At 44.4% G+C, this 16,584-nt stretch overlaps 1 protein-coding gene and 1 pseudogene across 1 annotated transcript in view; both read right to left on the reverse strand.

Moving 5' to 3' along the window:
- Positions 1–317: 317 nt before the first annotated feature.
- On the reverse strand, positions 318–887 carry LOC101564576 (annotated as a pseudogene).
- An 11,642-nt stretch (positions 888–12,529) lies between these two features.
- Positions 12,530–16,584, reverse strand: part of Rimkla (ribosomal modification protein rimK like family member A) — a 39,694-nt gene continuing 35,639 nt past the window's right edge. Inside the window, exons 4-5 of the mRNA XM_004645944.1 lie at positions 16,083–16,286; positions 12,530–13,217 (exon numbers count right to left, since the gene is read on the reverse strand). Of these exons, the coding sequence (XP_004646001.1) occupies positions 12,727–13,217; positions 16,083–16,286 (695 nt within the window). The 3' untranslated portion in view covers positions 12,530–12,726. The remainder of the gene's footprint in view (positions 13,218–16,082; positions 16,287–16,584) is intronic.

A 16,584-nucleotide genomic window follows, 5' to 3' on the forward strand; every position in this document is an offset into this window, starting at 1 on the left:
AGCTTCCACGGCAGAAGCCACAGAGCTGGCATTGTTTCCATTGTCTCAGGAAGAAGGAGCCAAAAGCTGACCCTCAGCACAAATCAAAGCCCAGTGTGGACAGAGAATAGGCTTCTAGGCCCAGGGAAGGCAGCAAACTGTGGGCAGGAAAAGGGCGTTTTTACAGCTATTCCACTGTGAGAAACAAGGGAAAAACTGGACCCTTTCTATTATTGTAGTTTTACAAGCCAGTCTATTGAGCTAAGGGGGATTATCTGCAAACACAGAAGGATCTAAAGAGATCAGGTAACTCTGTTGACTAGGGTAAGAATGAGGGATAAGAAGGTAAAGCAGTTTGTGACAACTAATTTGTAGGAAGATGATGCTGGGAACGTCAGCTCTTCACATGGCTGCCAGTCCCGCAGAGGACAACACTGTCAGAACCAAGGTAGTCACCCTAGATTGGTAAATCTGGGCAGTCTCCAGGCCTTTCCTAGGTCCTACATCAAGTGATGGATCCCATTACAGGTGTGATACATGAGTGGGAAGAAGAGTGCAAACTTAGCTGTGTAGATCAGTGCTAGCTCCAGACACAAAGACTTTACAAATTCCAAATAAGACTCAAAGTTCCCAGGGAGCAACAGAGCTGATACACCAAACGGAGAGACCCCTCCATTCAAGGCCATGCCAGTGCCATGATGGCAAATGGACATAATGGGAAAAGACCAACTGTAGATAGTGAAGTGGGAAGATACAGGATGGTTCGAACCCGTGTTCTTGTTCCAGAACCACTCCATCTCTTCTTTGGCCATGGTTCCCAAAGGAACAGCATTTCTAATATAGAGCTGAGGACTTAGGTGGGAACAGAGGCAACGATGGCCAGCATGTCTCAACAAGAGCACTGCCATCTTGGGTTCCAGCCTGATGGAAGTCAAACACTATGTTCACAGTTTTGAGTTTTAGAAATTGCTTGGGATTAGATTACACCACAGGATATTGCCAATATTTGTGAATGTTCTGTGTGTACTAGAAAAGAAATGGATTCCCTGGTGGCAGTGTCCTATATGAGCCCATTAAATTAAATCATTCATATTTAAAATCTTGCATATCTTTGCTGAATGTTTATTCTGAAGTATGTAAAATCTATTTCTCTTTGTAGTTCTGTCAATTGTTGCTTCATATGATTTAAAACTTTCTAGGCATGTACACATTTTAATATTATTATACTTTCCTGGAGAAGGTCTTGGTATTGTGGAATGACTTTTTTATGTCTAGTGATGTCTTTGGCATTAGAGTCTACATTAGTGTTACTGTAGTTATGCATATTTCCTTTAGGGCTGGATGACTTCTTGTCACTTAGGCATTAAAACTATTGCCTTTATCACTTACCTCTGCTTCGAAGGGGAGACTTAGAACTGTAATTTGTACTGTTGCCTTCCTTTGCTTGAGTCTAGATATAATTCTGCTAATGAGGGCCAACTCCCAAGATTTGGAAGCTTCATAGGAAGCAATCATTAATTTTTCTAAGAAGTTCCACTGTTGTTTTCCTGAAAGCAGATTTTCTATGAAAGCAGCTTTCTCATGTTTGCTCCCTGATCTTTAATCACCCAGCTACTTCAAAGAAATTCTAATTCCCTTTATTAAATACATTTCTATTCAAAATGTTTCAAGAGGCTTCTATTTTTCTAACTCACCTGAAACACTTGGTATATTTTCTTCCAACCTTTTGCTTTCAATCTCTATCCTTACCCTTTAGCTTCATCTCTTATTAAAAAAATAATAATTAGGGTTTTTATATCTGTTGTTCCTTTTTTTTCCCTCCTTCAAAATCCCGCCTTTTAGTACAGTGTGCAGCTGTGTGGACTCCAGAGACGAGGGGGACACGGCCTGTGGGCACCATGGGTCACCATGCAGGCCAGAACTCCCCACACAAAGGACTTGACCAGAAGTAACTGCATAAGGGTATGTGTTCCAGAAAACGTGAAAACGTGCCAAGCCCCCTAGGGGCAGGAATCAGCGACCTGGCAGCACCGGGGAGGAAGCCCCGCGCCTGGCCATCCAAGCTGGGCGTAGCACTCACTCACTGGGTATACATCTGTCGTCCTTAAAGAATCATTTAATGCATTTATATTTTGTTTGCATGCTAAATTATTTGGGTTTAAATCTATGATCTTATTTTACGTACTGTATTTCTTCTGCATGTTCTCTGTCTGTCTGTCTGTCTCTCTCTGTCTCCCCCACCCCGGATTACTTACATACTTTTATCTCATCCAATTTTCTTCCAACCTCTTGTCAATTCATTGGTTATATCCTGTGTTTTGGTTCTTTTAGCAATTACCTCAAAAACTTGAGAATTAATTTATTCCTAACTTATTAAAGTTATTCAAAAAGCCTTAATTTTACAAAATACAACTTTTAGCACCTCGTTCCATTTGTCTCCCTCTAACTTATATATCATTACTATTATTTCAAAAAAATGTTTATCACTGGGAATTAAACTCAGGACAGTGAGCTTCTCAGGCAGGCGCTTATGCCTCTGAGCCATCTTCCTGGCCCTATTTCAAATATCTTAAGCCTATAAATCATAATTATTATTGTTCTTGCTTGACAATATGGTATGTGTTCTTCATAGTACCTTTCATCTAGGCTCTTGTTACTGATCAATATTTTAGTACTTCTTATGATGAGGATTTGCTGATGGTAAAGTTTTATAGACTTTTTTATTAATCTGAAAATATTTTATTTTGTCCTGATTTTTCAATGAAAACGTATTTCATTTTCATATAAGGTACATTAATGCATGAAATAATTTCAATTCTAAAGAGCTCTGTGAAATATGGTTTTCTTGACACCAAAAGTATAAACAGGTTGAAGAGGGCCAGGAGCTTTTGTCCTCCCCAGGACCCCTCATGGCGTGGCTTGTCTTCCCACCAGGTAATGCCATGTTTCCTAAGGCTCGTTGGCAGCTTTTCCAGGGGTGGAGCTGAAGCTTTACCTTGAAAGATACGGTTAAACTTTATTTTTCTACTGCAAGGGCATATGCATTATTTTTCTCCTGCAAGGGCATATGTATTATTGTAAATTGTGTCATGTTGTCTATAAAACTGTAACAAAAATTCGCTTAGAGTAGCGGCTGGGCACGCATGCTCTTTGATATTTGCACAGCTATAGGCCCGTGCTTTGCCAGGTCCTCAGACAACTAAGATTAGAAGCTAATTTCCCCACCACAAGTAGACTTGTGTGCCCCTTCAGCTACACACAAATGAGGTCTTCTGCATCACAGTGGCTATAAGGTAGGACATCTCTCAAGAACAGTAATAGGTCACACAGAATAAATATTTGGCCACGTTATTCTATGAATGAAAGAAATGTTCTATCTTTTCCATAGAAAAAATATGTCTTTCCTTATATTCATCAAGATCAGTGACAATGTCATAGAGATGAATATCTTACTTAATATATATGTGTGCAAAAGCACATAATTGAACAGCTAATATATAAATAAGCAGTATCATGTTTTGAAAGCATAGAACAGAATGACTGTTGGGACCAGGATGTAGAAGCAGGACTATATAGTATAAACACTGTTCCTTGCTTGTACACTTTTGTCAGGACTGCAGACCTGCTAGAACATCTTAACAAATGTGGCCAAAAATGGAAAAATTAGTTTCTGATGAAAGAAGATAGTTCATAGGTTGAATACGAAGTTTTACAAGAAACAAAATTGGATATAGAGGTTGAAGAAGATAAGAGCCAAAAATGACTCCTGGAGTTTTTCTTTTCTTTTGTTTTTCTGGTTTGAGCAGGTGGCTGGCGCTGTGCCCGCAGGTGAGCCAGCGCTGAAGAGCACAGCTGTGTGTGCTGGGGGACGATCGAGATCTGCTTGGGGCCTGCTGACTCTGCGATACTTGGGGGACAGCTGAGGAGAGGTGAAAGGGGGCGACCGGAAGAGCAATCAGACGAGGAAGGGAAGATTGTGTTCAAAAGAGCAATTGGAGAATATCATGCAAATGGTCATTAATACATAGAAATGGAGATCACCTAAGACTGAAATATAGAAAAGGGAGAGAGCAAAAGGCAACGTGTGAGGAAACTGAAACTTGTGAGGGAGAGCAGAGCCCAGCAAGGAGACGGGTACAATTTCAGACGTGTTCAGAATATTCACACAAGGATTCTTACGTTTTTCCCACGTTCCTCAAATGTTAACAACTCTCACCATATTTGATTTTACCATTTTTCTCTTTATAAATACGAATTGTCTTCTGAACCATTTGAAAGTTGTAGACATGATGTCTTTTTATCCCTTAATACTTAATGTGTTTAAGAAATAAGGACACTCTCTTACACATTCTCATCCACCCAGACATCAAAGTCAGGACAATGCACAAGTGTGATACATTCCAGTTTCACGAATTCAATGCTTCAGTAATGCCCTGTATAGCAAGAGAAACTCCCGGAGCTGGCAGTCCCTGTAGTTGCCATGTCTCTCTAGTTAGGAGTGTGTTTCCATGTGACACAAGGACTGCTACTCAAATATTCCCTCATTTGTCTCATGGGAACTGCAGCCAGTTCTTTTAAGAAATGAGGATACAAATAAATGCCCTAGGGAGATAGAAAGAGCTGTGAGTCCCGAGAGCACACAGACCTGAGGCTGGCAGAAGAGCTGCAACCCTGGGGAGAAAGCAGCCTGGCTCCTGATCTGGGAAAGCTGCAATGAAAGCAGCAGCTGGTAGAAACGCAGCAGGTACCCGTGTGACGGACAGACAGACAGACGGGTGCAGCAGCAAGAAGCCAGCACAGCCGCAGAGGAGAGACACAGGACACCAGAAAGAACAGGCCACATTTCACAGGCTTGTTCCTCGAGGGGAGGCGATCCCGATCCACCAACTTGGGGAGGTGTCTGTACCCAGCGGACAGGTCTCTCTACTGGTGCCCCTTTAGCAGTTTCTGCCAGAGCCACAGCCAAAGTGGTGAAGAAGCAGTTGTCCAAGGATCTTGGGCCTGGTGCTGACCAGAACTTTGTTCCCACAGTTCCCATCCTTTCCTCCAGGAAGCCCCTGGAAGTGTCGGGTGAGCACAGGCCTGACACCCCTGATGTGTCAAGAGCTCTCGTGGTGGGCAGAGGCTCTTCCAGTCCCCGAGGACCTCTGCCTGCCTGCACAGTGACTTCTCACAGCTTGCAGCTCTCACTCGCCACGTGAATAGTAATTCAACTGTCAGTCCGGGAGAGTGTGTTGAGCAGGACCTGACAAGCTCCCGCCATCTGCGGCAGCCTTTCCCCCGTCATCTTGACAGCTGAGAGCTGGCAGTATTACCATTCAGACAGCACTCTGTGTTTGAAAGGAAAATTATGGTTTTTCAGAATGCAGCTGGCGTGCAAATGAATAGGACGAAGTTTCCAGGAAGAATTTCTCTCATCGAGAGGATTTTACAATATGAAAATAATAATGTGTGGCTTCAGCATGTGATTCTTACTTTTAAAGAACCAAAAGGCACAGAGCTTGAGGAACAAAGGCAAAGAAAGCATCCCATTCCAGAGTAATAATTTTAATAAGAAGCAAAAATAGCAAAACAATCATTTATAAATAATTTCTTCTATGTTGGGAGAGTTAACATTGGTATTGCTGTGTAAACCACTTGGAAATGAGCGATTTTGGTGCCTAGTTAAGATCTATGCTTTAAAGCACATTTTCTTCTTGCCAGTTGATTCGCTTTCAGTTTGCTAACCGTGCGCCTTCCTGAAGGGAACTTAGCTAGAATACCTTCTGCTGCCAGGTGAGACTAACCTCACAAACCAGAGCAAGGGAAAAAGCAGATTTTTTTCATGTATGGAAAAACAGGGAGGCTGTTTTACACACACACACACACACACACACACACACATGCATGTACACACATGCACACACATATAATAGTGCTTTCAATGAACCATTTACCAGGATGCTTGCTTCTGAGAAAGCCTTAATACATCCTAACTCCCTAGAACGGAAATGTTTCAGTGCTCGGCTGTCCCCGTTTCCATCACCCAGGAGTGATGGTGCACTCACAAATGTCCAGCTCACAGGGGGCGACAAACACGCCACGCGCTGTTTGCCCATCCCTACTGTAGATCTTCCCACTGCGCCTGATTCTAAGCTACCAGCGTGGTGTCTTTGAATGATGGAGCTGGGAAGAGAGGGACAGCGGCACGCAACTAATTATGTGCAGCACTTCCAGCGCACAAATACGAGATGTCAATAGCCTCAAAAAGAGGGTAATTAGGAAGTTCATGAGTTTTGAGTTTTTCTTACCTATGTTTCATTTTAATTGTAAATTTATATAATTTAATATTTAATAATGGCTGTGTTTAATAACCATCTTACAAAACTCCCGAAAATTTAACAATGTGCTCTTTTGGCTGGTACAATCTGCTTCGGTATATTTCTGGAGCTCAGGGGGATCTCCAGGTACATCTAAATCCACAGGCACCGCCTAATCCTACATTCACAAAGACCTTTGTTAGCTGCACAGAGTAATTAAGGGCCACCAGCCCCCCACCCCATAGGAATTTGGTATCCTAAATAGGAGATTCTAGGAGTCCCACTCAGGACAGGGCCAGGACATCACAAGTTTAGCTGCTTTATTGGCAAGTTCCATTGATCTCAGGACTGTCATCCTGCCAAGTGCAGATGGTGCTGTCTGTCTAGCAGTTCTCTGCACAGCCCCAAGCTTCCTGCACTCCCCTCACCCTCTGTTTGATAAGGTTTAATTCAAATCCCTGGTACCTCCTCCTTCCATTTGAATGCAGTCAGTGAACCCTAATACAGGAAAAGAGACAGAGAGAAAAAAAGTGTTAAATCACTCAAGGTTAGGCTGCTTATCAGCTTTTTGTCTGAGGCAGCCTTTCCTTCAGGATTTTTCTAAGTGAAATACATCCCCTGTATCTTGCATATAGCATCGCAGAATGTAAGGATGAGACCTTCCTATCATCAAGCTTGAACTGCATGAGCAGCCGCCAGCCCTACCCCCAGCATTGCTACTCCCAGCTGCAAAGTTGCTGTCTGCCAGCTTTCAGAGCTTGGCACCGAGCCATAAGCACAGTGGGGGCAACCAAAGGAAAGGAAACCGATGTACTCAAGTGTTTCATTTTCAATTACATTTACCAATTGCATGAGGTGCAGTCTTGCTAAGATTTAGCAAGTCGAGGCGACTGTCCTTAAAGGGTCACACAAGCTCTGACTTATCACTCAGGCTTTGCACCCCACTTCACTCAAACTGGTGCCATTCACAGTAGTGCCTTTTGCCTTCTGTGGGTATGCCCCTGGCATGCTAGTGGTGAGCCTGGTCATTAGGAGCTGGGCTATCGCAGAGAGAATGAAGCGTGTATCCCCTTCAGGGATGGCTCTAGAGCTCTGAGGAGGGAGCTGGCTTTGTTTGAAAAATTCCTCCTGTAAGTCACCAATGGTCGAGGTTGAAATCATGAAGTGTAAAGAATCCAAGTTTAAAAGAGGGAATGATTATGTATAAGAATGTAAATGGATTTGGTATGTCCCAAGGAAAAGAGATGGGGGCCAAGTGGACTGGTGAGTGGAGATTCCTTCATAGTATATGAAGGTTCTAAGCGTGTTTCCAAGTCATGCTTGCTGCAGTGTCTGCCATTCCCTCACATCCAGGTGTGTGTGTGTGTGTGCGCACACACACAATTTATTTGAATTTTGCTACATGAGGAAATGAGGAGGCAACTGAACTTCATCTTCAATGATGCAGCACAGTGTTGATGAGACAACACTGCTGCTTACAATGAGGTAGCAAAGGTTTTGGACCAGTAGTAGCTACAAAAACTAAATCCCTTAGAAATGACAAAAATCCAAAGGGTCAGCATGGGAGCACAAGTACATGCACTGGATTTGAGGAGGTAGAAGGCTCTCAGCTGATGCTTGGGCTTTCACAAAGCATTTGTGCCTGTGGCTTGCTGTAAGGGGGATGCTGTGGAATAAAGTGGGAGGAAACTTCTGACCTTGCTGCTCATTGCAACTGGAGTGTGTGTAGCAGACTCCCTTTAGGCACACCCGATGGGAGTTCAGGAGCACCAAATCCTCAGCCTTCAAGCCCCCTTGCAGTGAGAGGACATCGGCCAAAGTGGGGCTGAGGAAGCCTTGGCAGACCCTTCTTCTTCACATCCAATCACTGGGTATAGGGTGGAGTTAAGTGGTCTTGGCTGATGCTGAGGGGTGCTGGACAGAAGCTAACATGCACCCTGAAATCTCACGTGCCTGTGGGGCTCTCAACTAGATCCATGCACGTGTGGAAGCACTGACAGTTGCGCATCACCACCTTGTCCAGGGAAGAGATCAGAAGGGTTATGAGCAGAGGGTGGGCCCAGGACAGCAGGAAGTGCCAGACGTGTAGAGGAACAGAACCATCTCTGTATACTGACCTGGTTGGGACGTTGCACTGCCTGGCTTCAGCCTTGCTGCTGACTGACTGACTAGAATCTGGAACCAGACACCCTATGTATGTGACTAGACTGCTCTCCCAGTGCTGCTACGTGTGTGGCCTCAATCTGGCTCTTGGGGTGATCTTCCTACTGTTACTTTGGAGTTCCAGAGAACATGAACTTCACAGAACACGGTCACCAAACAGGGATGAGCTGTCAGCCCTGAGCTTGGGATAATGCTGCGTAGTGGCAGGAACTATACACAAAGATGGGAATCAGAAGGCTTGAAGGGAGACAGTTCACACTCAGTTGTGGGCATTTTAGGAGGGAAGGCTGTATAGCAGAGTCACAGACTTGGAAAGGGGCATTACTTGTAGAACAGGATTAAAATAATATATACCTGAGAAAGATGATCTTCAGATAAAAACATTTTAAAGTGATCATCAGTACTTTTGATGAATCTAAGAAGCAAAGCCAAAAGCAGTACCAAGCTTTCTATTAGGCTATAGCCCCAGCTCTAAGAACATTATATTCTGGGACAGTGACAAACAGCTGTTGTCAGGGTCCTTCTAAGACCACTGCAGAGAGAAACTGCAAACAGAGGCCTCACTTCCAGGGCAAAGGGAAGAATTAAGCTAATGTGGCCGTGCAATGCTGGCTTTGTTTTCTGACCTGATTCCCCTCACTCCCCTCAGTAAGTCGTGGCTCCTGGCTCTGCCGCCCATGGCATCCTGATCTGATCACTTTGGGGAGGGTCAGCTGATACTTGAGTGGTCCTGGAACACTGTCCCCACGAGCTGCTTCCATCTTCTTCAGATTTATGGTGGTCTCAAAACCAGCATTCTTGGAGACCTGAAGGGATGAGGTGCACCTCCTTCACGTCTCCAGGTTGGACACAAGTCCGTGCATCCCAGTATCTTTGTACAGGGCAGCTGGCTTCAGACATCTACCTGTATTCAATACAGTCATGATTCTTTCATTAAAATAACTCACAAAAGAGCCACTTTTTTCTTTCTTCCCACTAAAATCCCAAGTCATCCCCAATTTTGCTTTTCTCCCACAAAGCTAACCCAGACCCTTCCTCTCCTATTTCATTCTTGCTGTATTTCAATCCACATGGATTCCCTTAGCTGGGAGCATTGAGTCTACAACTGTGACAATAATGGCTCATGATCCACTTCTATTGTTTTTCAGGTCCTAAAGCCTAAAGCCCCCTCCATACTCTGTTCACTCCATACACACACAGATAGCATGAACACATTTTCCCAAGTGCAGAATCATATATATTCTGAGTGACTGGGTGATTGGCATTCAAGTTTTGACCAGTTTCAAGATGCTACAGCTAGATAAAGGAAAGACCATACACAGACACTGAATCTATGTTACACAAGGAAGACTTTGTCAGTTGGTATACAAGAGTCAAGGGTTTCAGGTTATACACAACACATCCAGAAGGCTCTCGGACAATTCCGAGCACCTTATTCCTTTTAGGTAGTAAGTTTCCCTGGATGGAAGGCCTCCGAGAAGCTGCATTCCTTTCTCAGGGCCTCCACAGTTTGGTTTGTTGATGCCAGGAATTCATGGTCTCCTCCTTTAACTTCTTCAGAGCAGTAGTGATGATAAACTGTGAAATGCAGGCATAGGAGGTGTTCTGTTACCACCGCTCACATAATGTACGGGGCGACCTCAGCTCTGAGAGGGGAGCACAGTAGGCCTTCCCTGTCTGCAGAGAGGGAAAATGCATACACAGAGTTCATGAGACTCACCAAGGGCAGTCAGCTATTTGAGTCTGTACCTTATGTTTTTCCTAGCAGGCATGGGCAGCTGTGGCATATGTAACTGGGCCACCTGGCTGAGGCTCACAGAGCCTGCAGCCAGCTGTGGTATGGTGGGGGGGGGGGGCGGTTAGGATCCAGCTGTGATTCAGTTTTCTCTGCTTCTCAACAGGATTCATCCCAGGCAATGATGCCAATGACAACAGATGTCACTACCAGCTGCAACATGAGAGATTCCTTTGGCAAAGGAATTGGGACACTCTAGTATCTCTGCTCAGGATGGAGTCTAGCTAGCCTTCTTTCAGACAAATTAGGGAGATGAGGCTTACACTAAACAGTGAAAATGACTGAATGCAGCTTCTGAGAGGTCCACAACTGTTTCAGATGTTTACACAAAAGAATCTGATCAATTCCAGAAAAACAAACCAAAAACTTTTCTTCTGAAGCCACCCTGAGTGGTAAAGATAAGGTACATATCTTAACTTACATAAGGGTGAAGTATTATCGGTGTTCAACTGCACAAGACACATTACTGGAGTTACAGTTCAATGGCATGCACCCTACGGATTGCACTTAAACTACAACTGTGTTGCGTGGTTTCTCCATTACATGGCACCAAATGCTTTCCCATTGTACAACTGTTACTTAGTGAGATCTGGTTTTAACTACAATATTTTAAGAGCCAATTTCTACTAAAATGTGTCGTGAAAAATGTAATAGTTTAACTTTATACACATTTTCCATTTACAGCAGAGGAAGTACAGGAATTATGCACTCAAATGGGAGGTGCTGCCTTCAAAGTAGTTACCGTGGAAAGATACATGTTTACTTCATGAAGCTCACATTATGCAGAACATTTCTAGAACTCTCACTGGAAACTGTAACTTGTAAGCTTCCTCAGGTTGGTCAATCTTTTCCTTTAATGGAAGATCTAGTTTCTGAGGAATACTTTTTTAACCAAAGGCATTAAGAAATAAATCTGACAATTACAGCCAGGGAGATAGCTCAGTGGCATAAGTGCCTGGCTGGCAAGTGCAAGGTCCAGAGTTTGGCCCTCAGCACCCCTCCCCACCAAATCTGACAAATAAAATGGGTGTGGAACTTGGCACTACCTTGGCAGGAGGGAGATTAAAACAAAAAGCAAGGCTTGATGATAAAGTTGTGAGGCCTCTTTCCTCTCATGGCTTCAAGGATAACCCCCAAGAGGAATTTTAAGTGTCCTTGGAGCATGAAAAACCACAGCTCGAGAGTATGGTCTCCCAAGGAAATAACTGCAGTAACGGTCACTCTGGAGTGTGTGTGTTCTCGTGTATTTGGTCGTTGCTCTTTTCAGTCATACTTCAGGTAAGCAGAATTGGGGAACTCCTTCACCATGGTTTCTCCCAAGGGAAAGATCTGATCTACTGACGAAGAGTTAAAACAAGAAGCACTTAGTGTCATGTCTACATTAGCTTCCCTCCCCCAACACGCAGGGAGTCATTCCTGATACCTGAGTCTCCTCAGTCTGGAAACGTGGGTAAGGACAGGTCTTTGGAGCCTGGAGAGAAGAGCATGTCCAGAGAGTTGCAGCGGGTCTCCAAAGGCCGGCTCTACCCAAAAGGCCCACAGCGTCCGCTCATACAGAAACCCCCTACAGCTACGCAGTACAGAAAGTCTCAGGACAGGAAGGAGAAGGATGATTATCTTGTAACTTTCTGGGTAAAAACCCACTGGCTTCTGGATGACAAGTGAACAGTCCATTGAAAAGCAAGTCCATGATGTTAGATTCCAGTGCACACTCAAGAAATAAAGTAGTGTGTGGCCACCAGCCCATCGAAGCCCATTTCCAGCTGAGGCCAAAGGCAGCAAAGGTGCAAGAAGCCGCTGGAGCTTTAGTTGAAGCAGGGTGTATGAATTCAGAGTGGCAAAGCAATTTGTAGAAAAGCCCAGTTACAAAGCAGGACATATGCCAACCAGTAAAGCCAAAGCACATTCAATCCCACTTCTTACAAAGTGCTTCACTGTGAATGCTAATGCAGATGCTCCCTAAAACATCATATCCTGAGTGCTGAATATGGCCAAGAAGGACGGTCAGGATGGTGCCTGAAAGGGAGCAGAGACCGGTCCTCTGATAGTACTTCAGTATGCATCTCCCAAGCACCACACACACGCTGAGTGAGGAACACATTACTGCAGTCACAGTCCACCCCGTCTGCACAGGCTGCCAGCTCTATTTCCCCGAGTCGTTCCAAGCTCATGTTCTCTATGCTAATAGCCAGGAACAGCAGCACAGAGTCAGCGCTTTAAAGTCTACCATTCTATCCAAGTGCTCACAGCAGGAATTAGACTCAAACAGATCAGTGGAGACGGTGGTAGTGGCGAGTGTTTTTACATTAGCATCTGTAAAAACAACAAAGCTAGGCCATTTGCTCAAATCATCATTAGAAAGAATGCTGAGTGCCCAGATGGGATTTCTAGTTCCTGTGCAAATGAAATCACATTAGTCCAGATTTTATTCACATGAAACTACTAGGGAAGCAGTAGGATTTGGTTTAAATGCTGCCAAAAAGCAGGAATTCACTTAAGTTTTAATTCTGAAGCAATCCTGTTGTTAATGTTGTAGCCAGGCTCAGGCAGCACAGGGGGTGGGCCCCCCATTGTGTTCGCTGAGGAATCTCGGACCTCGCCCAGTTCAGGCTCACTCTCACTAGAGGTAGACCCGTTGTTGATGGGGTAGACGCTCTCCGCAACCCCCTGAGCTGAGGCACGACCATCTGGCTCGCTCTTCTCCCTGGGGCTTGACAGTCCTGGGAGGACAGCCATCTTCCCAGTCTGCCTGTTTGGCAGCAAGGACATGGAATAGTCTGCGATGATGCCGCCCACGTCTAAGTTGCATGCCTGGTCGAAGGCTAGGAAGCCAACGTTGGCATTTGCTTCACAAACCACAAAGGAGCCGTCATCCATGATGAGAAGATCAATGCCACAGAAGTCCATGCCCAGGATGTTGGACACCTGAATAGCCAGCTGCTTGCCTTGTTCTGTCAGGGGGCACATGACGCCCACACCACCTGTGAGGAGAGCACAGTGACGTCACCGTGGCAATGGGTACAGAGGAATCAGGCGACGCATCAAAGAAGAGGTAAGGACTGCTGACAAGGGGCAGAGAGATGGCAGTGTCATTTTCCACAAAAAGTTCAGATGGAAATTTGGACACCGTTTGGAACAACACGGTCATTTCTTATTTAGAGTCTTAAAAATGCTGATATTCTCTGACCCAACCATCCCATCACTGAAAAACTAATTTTATGTGTGTGCAAAAATGTTGGTGATAGTATTATTTAAAATACCGGAAAATCGTGGTCCCTGGTACATAGTGGGTTTTTAATACATATTTGTCAAACAATGAGATAAAAAATTATAATCTAAATACCTCACAAAAGAAGAAAACAGTGTATCTTACAACCACTAATAACTGTTCAGAGTGTAACTCCATGGGAAAACACTTAAGAGGCTCAGGACTATCAGACTGTATAAAGGGATATTTGCCAAAAAGATGAAAAGGAATGACGCCAAAATGTTAACAGTGGCTGTCTCTAAAAAGGGATAATAATTAAAAAAAAAACTTAACTATACTTATTTTCTAAATTTTCTACATTGAAAATGTATTCCTTTTATGATTAGAAAAAAATAAAATTATCTAGATATGGTGGTGCATGCCTAGAATCCTAGCACTGGGAGACTGAGGCAGGACTGCCAAGAGTTCAAGGCCAGCCTGGGCTCCATAGTGACTTAAGGCCAGCTTGAATTACATAGCAAGAACCTATCTAAAAAATAAAAATAATAATAATAATAATGTTGATTTTTAAGAAAAGAAAACTACAAAGGATTATGACACAAAATACTGTACTGAGAACAGGAAGAATCTGATTACCCAGATTTGTTAAAAAGCTAGGACCTCAGACTTAATTGTCTCCATTTACTCTCCCTGGAAAGACTAAAGATTTGTGTTCTCAGGTCCTCTAAGCAATGTCTGTACCTTGACACTGTCCCTTCACCTATGACACTATATAGGAAAAAGGCCATAAAACAATTTCACAACAGCTTCGAAGAAAATAGCCCTGGCTATATAATAAAGCCATCTAATTACTAGTTAAAGAATTAATTTTGTAAGACAACTTAAAAAAACAAAACAATTCACAACCTCTACTATGCAGCCACATAGGATGATTGTGAAAATGAGTAAGAGAACTTCTAAAGTACTGAGTGCCGCTGGGTATGATGGTGCACGCCTGTAATCCCAGTACTCTGCAGGGTGCGGTAGGAGGATCACTGGTTCAAGGCCAGCTTGGGCTACACAGCAAGACCCTGTCTCAAAAACAAAAGCAACAACAACAAAAAGCACCAAATACCATGTCCAACTGAATCTTAGCACCTAACCCCCATACCACCTGCCACAACATTTCACCATTTCCTGTTTGCACGCTTGGGCCCCCCATAACCTCTATCCTCTCAACATCTGCTGCAGACCCCCTGTCGGCTGCTCAATACATGTTAGCAAAAGAAGAACGCAATCACTGTTTACGCCTCTTTATTAGTCACTGGGCTAGGTATGCACTTCTGATGAGCTAGGAAACAGTGACCATGTGTATCTTTTTAAAATCACCAGCATAGAAAATTGTTCACTGTGGTTGACAATAGCTTCGTGTGATGAGGATAAGAATCTGCATCCCTCCTGGCGTATTTCTACTCACTGTGATAGGTTGAAGGATTACACATTCAACCAAAATATAGCCTGCAGCTTTCTAACAGCATCATACATAAGAGGAAAAAGCTTTCCAATTAAAATGTAAAAGCAAAATATGAGACCCTTAATGTTCCCGGCCCAAGCTGCTGCACATCTTCCAAACTCATCTTCCTGCCCCATCACATTCCTTCCATCTCTCCTTCACTGAGAGTATTTCTCAAATGTGTGTCCCCACGTCACTCCCTTGTTCAATCCTCATGCTAAGTCTCAATACCTGCATGACAGGGTTCAAATCTCTGTTCCCCTCACCCCACTCCTGACCTCTGACAAAATCCTAAGCAAGTTAGTGGTTCAGTTACAGAAACAGTTGCTTATTAGCATCTCCTGTCACCCTGAAGACATGGAGCGGGTGGGGCTTGTGGCTAACTCTGTCTTACTTCCCTAGACCTCACACTGCACCAACACTTTTTTTTTTGGCGGAACTGGGGATTGAACTCAGGCCCTTGTGCTTGCCAGGCAAGTACTTATTCTACTGAGCCATCTCCCCAGCCCCCCAACACTTCCTGAGAAGGACTTTTTTTTTTTGCTGGCTCAGGCTACCTTAAGGGCGGGTCTGGTGCGGGATGTGGAGCTGGGGATCGAACTGCAGTCAGGTCCCCCGCACCTGACTGAGTTTGCCCAAGCAGGTGCTTTAAACAATTGAGCTAACCCACAAGCCCCATCTGTGCCAACACTTCTATGTCTTCCTCTCGGATTCTTGGTGCCTCAGAAAGGATCTTGTTTTTTTGTTTTGTTTAATGTATTTGGTACAGGGTCTCACCACATAGCTTGGATTCATAGTGATCCTCCTGCTTTCAGCCTCTCCAGTGCTGGGATTACAGGCATGTGCCACCACACCAGGTCTTGGTGGCTGGTTTAGTGCACCCGGGGGTGGGGCTGGTATGGCTGATGGTGCCGGGGATCGAACCCTGGTCCCTGTGCTTACCTAAGCAGGTGCTTAGTCCACTGAGCTACCCAGCTGGCCCAAAGGCTCCTGTTTTATTCTTCTCTGTGAAATCCTGGTGTCTGGCCATGGTCTGACAAGACGGTGGGGATCAATACACATCTACTGAGCAGGTCGAAGCAGACTAAAGAAATATCCTGGAGGCGTCTGTGACCAAGAGGTTCACTCTGTGCCTTCAATTCTTACCAAGAGAGCAGTTGCTCTGCATCCGCCCATCTGTGGAGCAGCGAAGCATGGAGCCTATCACCTGGCCCCCAACCACCACCACCCGGATATCTTTCCCGTGCGACTCCTTCACGTATTTCTGGAACAGGTAGGGCACATCGTGGCGGATCAAATGGCAGATGTCTGAGAGGTGATGTTTGTCTCTTGCCAGAAAAACAGCTTTTCCTGTAAGAAGACAAACGAAGACCAAGAAAAGTGGTTAGTAAAGCCTCAGGCTGTTGTCCTCTCCCGGGTCCTTGTCTCCTGTCTTCCTGTCCCAAACAGGCATCAGTGCTTTCTGCACCTGTCTCACTCTGGTCCCTTTGATTTCTCTGATGATACTCTTACTTTTTGTCAAAATAAGGTCACTGAACCTTATTTTCTCTTATAAGGTTTTTTTTTTTTTTTTTTTTAATCTGAATGCCCTCATTTTTTTTTTTTGGGAAGGGGCTGGAGTGTTGTGGGGATCGAACTACAGCAACCT

This window comes from Octodon degus, unplaced genomic scaffold, assembly GCF_000260255.1.
Source record: "Octodon degus isolate 3935 unplaced genomic scaffold, OctDeg1.0 scaffold00245, whole genome shotgun sequence".
Classification (NCBI taxonomy): domain Eukaryota; kingdom Metazoa; phylum Chordata; class Mammalia; order Rodentia; family Octodontidae; genus Octodon; species Octodon degus.